This window comes from Pelecanus crispus, chromosome Z (assembly GCF_030463565.1).
Source record: "Pelecanus crispus isolate bPelCri1 chromosome Z, bPelCri1.pri, whole genome shotgun sequence".
NCBI lineage: Eukaryota > Metazoa > Chordata > Aves > Pelecaniformes > Pelecanidae > Pelecanus > Pelecanus crispus.
In genome coordinates, this window is record NC_134676.1 from 14,102,542 (window position 1) to 14,111,539 (window position 8,998).

At 45.1% G+C, this 8,998-nt stretch overlaps 1 protein-coding gene across 2 annotated transcripts; it reads left to right on the forward strand.

Annotated features, from left to right (window-relative positions):
- Positions 1 to 5: 5 nt before the first annotated feature.
- Positions 6 to 7,262, forward strand: BRIX1 (biogenesis of ribosomes BRX1). Of its 2 annotated transcripts, XM_075725864.1 has the most exons (11): positions 42 to 176; positions 1,162 to 1,273; positions 1,668 to 1,711; positions 2,367 to 2,437; positions 2,820 to 2,869; positions 2,966 to 3,039; positions 3,136 to 3,186; positions 3,483 to 3,584; positions 4,149 to 4,277; positions 4,597 to 4,875; positions 7,244 to 7,262. In XM_075725864.1, exons 1-10 carry the CDS (start codon positions 42 to 44, stop codon positions 4,864 to 4,866), a joined length of 1,038 nt encoding a protein of 345 aa, XP_075581979.1. In that variant the 3' UTR covers positions 4,867 to 4,875; positions 7,244 to 7,262. The 2 variants fall into 2 exon arrangements, with proteins under 2 accessions (XP_075581980.1, XP_075581979.1); XM_075725865.1 differs by lacking the exon at positions 7,244 to 7,262 and having other exon boundaries at positions 6 to 176; positions 4,597 to 4,960.
- The last annotated feature ends 1,736 nt before the right edge of the window (positions 7,263 to 8,998 follow it).

Sequence of the window (8,998 nt, forward strand, 5' to 3'; positions counted from 1 at the left end):
GGAAGTGCGAGTGACGCTGGGCACGGCGTGGTGCGAGCAAGATGGCGGCGACCAAGAGGAAGCGTGACGGCCCGGCGGCGCGGCCCAAGAAGCGAGCTAAGAAGGCCCCGAGCGCGCCCGAGGCAGATGCCAAGCCGGCCCCGGACGAGTACAGCATCCCGCCGCCGGTCGCCCAGGTACCTCCGGGCCCCGCTGCGCGGGGTGGAGCGGGCCGCTCCGCCTCGGCTGTCCCCGCTCCGCCTCGGCTGTCCCCGCTCCGCTCCCTGCCCGGGACGGCGTTTGCCCCTAGGAAGGGCAGCTCGTCTCCGTGCCCGGGCCGCGCGTTCGGGAGGTGTTGCGCCTCCACGGGCAGGGTGGTGCCTGCAGCGGGCCGCAGGGGCAGGGGCGCCTGGGGGCCGGCTCGGGCTGCCCGAGCTGCTCCCAGGGCTGGGGTACCGGGGCTCGGGGCGTCTGGGGGGCACCCAGCTGCTGAGTGAGGATAGAGAACCTCATTCGAAATTTTTTTGTAATCGCAGCACAAATTAAAGTAACGTGCGGTGGTGGGTTATTTCTATGAAAACATGCGAAGAGCATTGTTGTGGTCAATGCAAATAAATGGTGCTACCTTTATCTGAAAAGTGTTTTAGAGAGCTGGGTAATTCTGTTATGTGCAAAGGATAGAGGGAAGTTATGCCTGTTTCATTTAGGAATCATCCTGAGAAGGCTTTAATAATTGCCTTGTAGCTTGCTTAAAAGCGAAGCGAAAAGTAGCACGTTGAAGTCTGAGACCTCATCACATGCTCATCTGTAGGAATAGCTAAATTGTGCTCTAAGACCGTAGCTGAGGTCATTTTGCAGGGAAGGAGGGATGCCTCTTGTAAATAAGTATTGCATATGGCTTTCTTAAGACTTACATGTTTTGTACAAATGAAAGGTTGTATGTAGGAACATACTGAAGCAGGATGGATGACGCTTCTTCATGTAAAAACATATGCCCCATGTTCTGTAGGAAAGCCAGCACTCTTGCTGAGAGAGTGATTCTGTACCGATGGGGAGATAATAACAGATGTTCTTACTGTCTTTTTCTGTAATTACAGTTCAAACGCTTATTGTTGCTGTGTTGTAGTCGTTTTAAGGCTAGAAACTTCCTTTTCCTGCTTAACTGTTGTGTCTTTTTCCTAGGGTAAATGGAAAAACAAGGAACGAGTGCTTATTTTCTCTTCTCGTGGAATTAATTTCAGAACAAGGCACCTAATGCAAGACTTAAGAACGTTGATGCCTCATTCTAAAGCAGGTAGGGTTAGGCAGCGGCCCTGACTTACATTTTCAGAATAGTTTTAAATCAAGAACTTCTAATAACGTGTTCTTTTTAAAAATGTGGTACATAACTGTTTTGATGAAACTTCTACCTTGAACAAACAAACACCAAATCCCTTTTGAGCCAACAAAAAAAGCGACTGTCACTGTATCTTAATATTTTCTGGAAAATTAATCCTGTTGCTTCAGTCCTGGAAGTGCCCGGATGCTTTTGTTGCTACATTTCTTTATTGTATAACACAGCTGAAACAACTTGGTAGTTAATCTTTCATTTGTAACTAGTAAAATTTTTGCAAAAGGATTGACTGTTAAAAGAACTTCTTGTGTTAAATTGGTTTTCCAGCCTTTGAAATGTTGTTCTTGTCTTCCAGATACTAAAATGGACCGTAAGGACCAGTTGTTTGTAATTAATGAGGTAATCCAGGATTTAACTGTGCTGCTTTTTTATTTTCTCTGGAAAATCAATGTGCAAGAGAAAATGGCAACCAAGTTCAAAGGATCTCATTCCAATTAAAGGAGTTGTATAACTTCATAGATGAAAATTAATGATACTCAAAAAGTGCTCATGTTAAAACAGGAAGTTGACTTTTGATTAATAAAACCAAAATGAAACCTCTAACTAAACATCGACTTTCATCATGCGGACATAAAACAGAATGTGTCTTTCTGTACAGCTGAAAGCTGTGTTACAGTTTGTACTTGAAGCAGGCAGGGAACAAATATGCAGCCAGGCCAGATGATATAGTAGGACATTGGTAGGTCTGAAACTAGAACCTAATGTCACAGCTCCTGCTCTAGTGTCTATATACTGGAGAGCTTATCAGGTTGCTTTTAGCTTTAGGGAAGTTATTACTCATGGTAATAAATACATGAGATTTTTCAATAAAACAAGTGCTTCGACTTAAGTTTGCGGATCAGTAGGTATAATTTATTAAGACAAGACCTTTGCTTCTGAACTTTTATTTGGGAGGTGTGTAGGTATTTGAGATTAATGTTAAAGATTAAAGATTAAAGTTTTTTAAAATGTCTTCAGAATTTTGTAAACAGCTGATTTGGCTTGTCTTGTGTAGGTGTGTGAAATGAAAAACTGCAATAAGTGCATCTTTTTTGAAGCCAAAAAGAAACAGGATCTCTATATGTGGTAAGTTAATGTTATGTTTTCTTACATTTCCATATGTAGCTGGGGATGCTTCCGTTCTATCTAATGTTTCTTACCGTAATAGTGAAGATGCATGAAGTAGTGTTGCTTAGTTAAATCTGTACTAATCCTGCACTTCTGTGTGTAGCCAAAGTTTACAATGCAAGATCAGCTTTTGTAGGCTGTTTACAGAAGCATTTTAGAAAATTGTTTAGAAAGCAAGTATTTATAAATACGCTAAAAGAACTCAATAATGCTGTAAAAGCAACTGAAATTACTTCAATACAGAAATAACTAGTTGGAGTGTATTGGAGAAATCCAGCATGCCTTCTGGCTGCTGTTAACATTTTTCTTTTCTCTCTTCCCCACTACCTGTTCTCTGCAGGCTTTCAAATACACCACAGGGACCATCAGCTAAATTCTTAGTGCAGAACGGTAAGTGGGTTGACGTTATTGTGTTTGGACTTTTGCTTTCTTGTCTGTACAGTTTTCTGTAAGTACTAAAATGATCTTTTTAAAAAATCACTGTAGTTCACACACTGGCCGAACTGAAGATGACAGGAAATTGCCTACGCGGCTCACGGCCCCTTTTGTCTTTTGATCCAGTAAGTACCGGTTTTATTTCATTGAGTATGCTTTTGTTTTCTTTGCATAACTGTTGCATTTAGCTTTGTATGTAAAATTACATTTTTTCTTTGTAGACATTTGACAAGGAGCCACACTATGCCCTGCTAAAAGAACTGTTTATTCAGGTCAGTCTGTAGTTCTGTTGTCCAGTGTTTCTTCCTCATTGGAAACGTTTTTTAGCAACATATTTAAAAATATCAAGTGTTTTTAAGTAATAGTTTTACACTTCTGAACTTGCAAAAAATCTCCAAAGGATTAGGGTCATGTGCTTAAAATCACTGGGATACTTGGTCTTAAGTTTTGAAGTTTTGAAATATAACCTGGGATCGGGATCTTAGTAAATTAAAATATATTAAAAATAAGCCATTTCTGTTTGACCTCTTAAATTACAGATATTTAGAAATACTGCTTTTTATTACAGATATTTAGTACACCACAGTATCACCCGAAAAGCCAGCCTTTTGTAGATCACGTTTTTACCTTCACCATTACAGATGAGAGGATCTGGTTTCGGAATTACCAGGTTAGTGGTCTCTTTTAGCTCTTCAAGAGGAGCTCAGTAGAGTAATTTGATATCAAATCCATTAATTACAATAAAATGAGAAGAATCATTATTATCAGGATATGCCAACACCTAGTGCTTGCACGAAGTAATTTCAGTGTCCTAAAATTACTTATCTTCTCCCCTATCTCTGGAGAGAGCTGATTTAGGTTCTGGGTATTTCAACATTGGTACATTCTGTTAGTTGCGATTCTGTGATGGTTGTCGCAGTAATGGGAAGTACTAGCCAAAGCCTAAGCTTTGCTTGCCTTTTAACCTTACTTGCTGCTTTGACCAAAAGTGTGCTGGAGCTTACTTTCTAAAGGAGGAACTCACAAATACCTAGTACTCTCTAAGTGCTTGCTTGAACCTAAAATACTTGCTTTACGTACAGAATTGTGTTGATATAAGTCTAGCTTATCAGCTTCAGTGGCATCATATCTTGGATTTACATTCAGTTGTGTGTCACCGTATAGCAGGTGCCTGCAAGGTCATATACTTTGATTCGATCCATGAGAAATGAAGAGAGCATTCTTTTTGTTGCAGATAATAGAAGAAGATGCATCTCTAGTAGAAATTGGGCCTCGTTTTGTCCTGAACCTCATAAAAATCTTCCAAGGCAGCTTTGGAGGACCAACTCTGTATGAAAATCCCCACTACCAGTCCCCAAATATGGTAAGCAGCTTTGTCTTTGTCTTCTCTTTCATTTAGCAACTAATTTGAAAACCGATCTTGAAGTCTGTCTGTGCAGGAGAATCATGTATGTCCTTCCCTGGGACCCTTTGTAGAAAAGAGTGCCCTAACTGATCACAATTTGAGAACAGAGTAATTTTGTAAAAACGGAATGAATGCAAAATTCATGTTGCTGAAAAGATGGCATTACACTGACACTTTGACAATTAAGCAGAGAAGTTGCCACCTGTTTTTTTAATACCTGATTTCTTCCATCTTGCTTATTTGAAACCTGATGTAATTTAAATTCTTTTTTTTATAGCATCGACGACTGGTAAGATTGTCAGTGGCTGCTAAGTTTAGGGAGAAACAGCAAGTGAAGGAAGTACAAAAGATTAAGAAAAAAGGGAGTAAGGTGCTTATTGAAGAAGATCCCACTGAAGTGGTCTTTGAAACTCCAGCTGAAGAAAAGCCAGTGGAAATACAGCTTGTGAAACCAGAGTCAAAGCCAATCGTTAAAGATAAAAAGAAGCCACGCAAAATTCAGAGGAAGAAGCAAAAAAAGTTTTTCAGAGCTGAAGCATCAGCATAAACGTTACAAGTAATGAAACTAGCTATATTGACATAACATTGTAAATACTTGTTTTTACAGGCAAAACTAACTGGACTTCACTTTTAAGTAAACAAAATACTGATTTCTTTATTAGGATTGAGTTTGCACTCTTTTATTGTCTTCCCCTCTGAAAGGATTCTGGGTTTTGAAAAACAACATGGCAAGAGGGAGGGAGGAGTAAGACTTCAAATATTTCTGCTTTTGAGAATTGGTCTCTTATGTTTGAATACCTCTGGGAGACAACTCATGTGACATGTACAAGGAATAAAAATAACTGGGTAGTCGTTGATGCTCATCATGAACTGGAATTCAAAAGTCAGCCTTCCTAGTCTGACACCAGTAGAAAATCCTTTTAAAAGTTTTAACTTTGTAGGAAATCTCTCTTGGGGGGTGGTGGTGTTTTTTTCACCTCATAATCCCTCAGGAATGCAAAGGATTATGGCTTCTTAATTGCTCTTTTTTATTAATAGTAAAAAAGCTGCCACTTTAGCCTGTGGTAGCTCCTGGACTGTTGTGGTTTAGCTCCAGCCAGCAACTAAGCCCCACACAGCCACTCGCTCACTCCCCCCAGTGGGATGGGGGAGAGAATTGGAAGGGTAAAAGTGAGAAAACTCATGGGTTGAGATAAAGACAGTTTAATAGGTAAAGCAAAAGCTGCATGTGCAAGCCAAGCAAAACAAGGAATTCATTCACTGCTTCCCACCGGCAGGCCATCTCCAGGTTCAGCCATCTCCAGGGAAGCAGGGCTCCATCACACGTAATGGTTACTTGGGAAGACAAACACCATCGCTCTGAACGTCCCCTCTCCTTCCTTATTCCCCCAGCTTTATATGCTGAGCATGTGGTCATATGGTGTGGAATATCCCTTGGGTCAGTTGGGGCCAGCTGTCCCGGCTGTGTCCCCTCCCAGCTTCTTGGGCACCCCCAACCTGCTCGCTGAAGCAGAAAAGGCCTTGACTGTGTGTAAGCAGTGGCTCAGCAGTAACAAAAACACCCCTGTGTTACCAACTCTGTTTTCAGCACAAATCCAAACCATAGCCCCATACTAGCTACTATGAAGAAAATTAACTGTCCCACCTAAAACCAGTGCATGTACCTAATAAAGTTCTTAGGACCTGAAACGTGGCTACTGGGGAGAAACAGGCTAACCTACAATTCTAGCCCTTAATACCAAATTAATTGCAAGTTCCCTAAAGGCAAGAGGTACATGTTACCCATGACTGCATATCAAAACCATACACCTACCCTCGTCTGAAATCAAATTGCCTGTGGTTCTCTGTTACAGCACCAGTGCTTAAAAATAATGATTGTTTTTAACAGAATTCTACACTTTTATATGCTTACACATGCAAGCAATTTTTTTTTTAAATGCTGTCCTCTTGTTTCAATTGTATGTGGTGTTTAGGTCTCGTTTTTCAAAGTAGAGTGAGTCCACATAGATTTTTCCATATAAAATTGGCAAAGCTTCCAATTTACAGCCAAAAGCCTTGATTTTGCTCATGGATAACATCTGTATTTTAAATGCAGCAGAGTTCATTGCGCACTGATGAGCAGCAGAAAGTCCAGAGTTTGGTTCACTGTAGTTCTTGCTTGCTGCCTGACAGTGGACATAGCCTCCAAGCTGCAGCTTGAGGTCAGCTTTAATTTGGGGCTGCATTTTCATGAAGCTTTTAGGAAATTATTGTCTGCGAGCCTGGCCTTTTGCCAGGCGCAGTTAAATGAGTTAATAAGTTATTAGCTGGGGGAAGGAGCGTACACTATTCTCTCACAGGAAGTCTAACGGCATCAGCAACCAGACTAAGAAATTTCAACCGTAATTGGGTGAGAATTTCTCTATAGTGCTGAGCAAAAGTTGGATTCCAAGAAATTCTTCCTGACCGATCTTAGCAAATAGTTACAGACCTCTCTGGGGCTATTTCTTCATTACCTTTCTTTAATCTGCTTTCCAGTTCCAGCCCCCATGACCTGGTTCTTCCACTGACTCTAGTGCTGTCTCGCTGTCTGCTTCCCGAGCTTCCCTGTGTTTCAAGGTCTTGCTCATGCCAGTCTTGCCCATGCCCTGTTCCTATTTGGTTCCTCTGTTGGTTCCAGCCTCTGGTGTCTTGGTGCTGAACAGACGCTGCCAGTACAAGAGGATGCTGACCTGTTAAGTGCTAAATTTTATCCCACTTGGTAGGGCAAAGGAAATTCAGTGTAACCTCTGTAACGAGGTGGCCTGTGTGCCACCTGATTGGAAAGACTGGTGAATACAGGCATCTGCTCAGTCAGTTCATGTAGTCTAATACATAGGATGACAATATCTCAAGTCAGAAGGGACCTGTCAGGATGATCAAGTCCAACACCCTGCTCCTCGCAGGACCACCTGAAAGTAAACCACGTGACTGAGAGCATCGTGCAGACTCTCGCTGAACTCTGACATGCTTGGTGCCGTGACCGCTTCCCTGGGGAGCCTGTGCCAGGGACCGACTGCCTCTTACTGAAGAACCTTTTCCAAATGTCCAGCCTGAACTCCCCCTGACCCAGCTTCGTTCCATCCCCTCGTGTCCCGTTGCTGGTCACCAGAGAGAGGAGACCAGCATCCCCCCTCCCCTGCCCCCCGTGAGGAAGGTGTAGGCTGCGATGAGGTCACCCCTCAGCAATGACGTCACCCCTCAGCCTTCTCTGCTCCAGGCTGAACAAGCCCAGTGCCCTCAGCCGCTTCTAAATCTTGCCCTCGAGGCCTTTCACCATCTTGGCTGCCCTCCTCTGGACACGCTCCCATAGTTCGATGTCCTTCTTACACTGAGGCACCCAAAACTGGACACGGTACTCGGGGTGGAGCCGCGCCAGGCAGTGCGGAGTGGGACAGTCACCTCCTTCAACAGGCTAGCGATGCTGTGCTCAGTGCACCCCAGGACACGGCTGGCCCTTTTGGCTGCCAGGGCACGCTGCTGACTCACATTCAACTTGCAATCAACCCAAACCCCCAGGTCTCGCTGCCTAATCCACAGGCAGTGCCTAATGAGTTCATGCAGTGCCAACCGATACACGTCGAATCTGGAGAAAAAGGTGGCTTGGGCCAAACCTCAGATCTCTGAAGAGCCCAGGTGTCCAAAAATAAAAAAGTTAATGCTGATAACCTGAGACATGGGAGCTGCATCAGCTGTACCCCCAAGCTCCCGAGCATTCACAGAAATTGTAGCACAAGGCGTTTGCTTACTTGGCATCAGGTGCAACAAGGCTGTGAAGGGTGTGGAGCACAGGCCTGATGAGGGGCGGCTGAGGGAACTGGGGTTGTTTTGCCTGGAGAAGAGGAGGCTGAGGGGAGACCTCATTGCTCTCTACAACTGCCTGAAAGGAGGGTGTAGTGAGGTGGGTGTTGGGCTCTACTCCCAAGTAGTTAGCGATAGGACGAGAGGAAATGGGCTCAAGCTGCTCCAGGGGAGGTTTAGATTGGATATTAGGAAAAATTTCTTCACGGAAAGGGTAGTCAAGCATTGGAAGAGGCTGCCCAGGGAGGTGGTGGAGTCACCATCCCTGGAAGTGTTCAAAAACGGGCGGACGCGGCACTCTGGGACATGGTTTAGAGGGCATGGTGGTGTTGGGTTGATGATTGGACTGATGATCTTGGAGATCCTTTCCAATCTTAATGATTCCAAGTTTTTACTTTCATTATAAATGATCCAGCCACCAAGCCAGGAGGCGTGGGGTTGCTACCCTACCCTTACGTGGTTTAGTGGTGGGCTTGGTAGTGTAGGTTAATGGTTGGACTGGATGATGTTAAAGGCCTTTTCCAACCTGAACGATTGTATGATGCTGTGACTGTAAGGCCCAACTCCGGCAGCACGGGCGGGGACAGCGCCTCCCCCTGCCCCCGCAGCCAGGCGCCGGCTCCGCCCGGGCGGAGGCTGCGGGCGTGCGGGACAAGGCGGGCTCCGCGCCGCCCCTGCGCCCTCCTCCCGCGGCCGGGGCCCGCCGCGCCGCCCGGCCCCGTGGCTCCTCCCGGCGGGGGGCGGGGGCGGCCCGGGCTGCCGATGGCTGCGCCGCCGCCGGCCCCGCCTCCGCCCGCTGCCCTGGCCGCGCCGCCGGCCGGCCGGCGCTTCCCCCGGCGCGGAGCCGCCAGCCCGCCGCC

What these genes read in the sequence shown, in the direction of transcription:
- BRIX1 (XM_075725865.1), top strand. Translation starts at nt 42, where the DNA reads ATGGCGGCGACCAAGAGGAAGCGTGACGGCCCGGCGGCGCGGCCCAAG. An exon ending in AGTTGTTTGTAATTAATGAG is followed by an intron (nt 1,712 to 2,366) that starts GTAATCCAGGAT and finishes TGTCTTGTGTAG; the next exon opens with GTGTGTGAAATGAAAAACTG. An exon ending in CCCTTTTGTCTTTTGATCCA is followed by an intron (nt 3,040 to 3,135) that starts GTAAGTACCGGT and finishes TTTTCTTTGTAG; the next exon opens with ACATTTGACAAGGAGCCACA.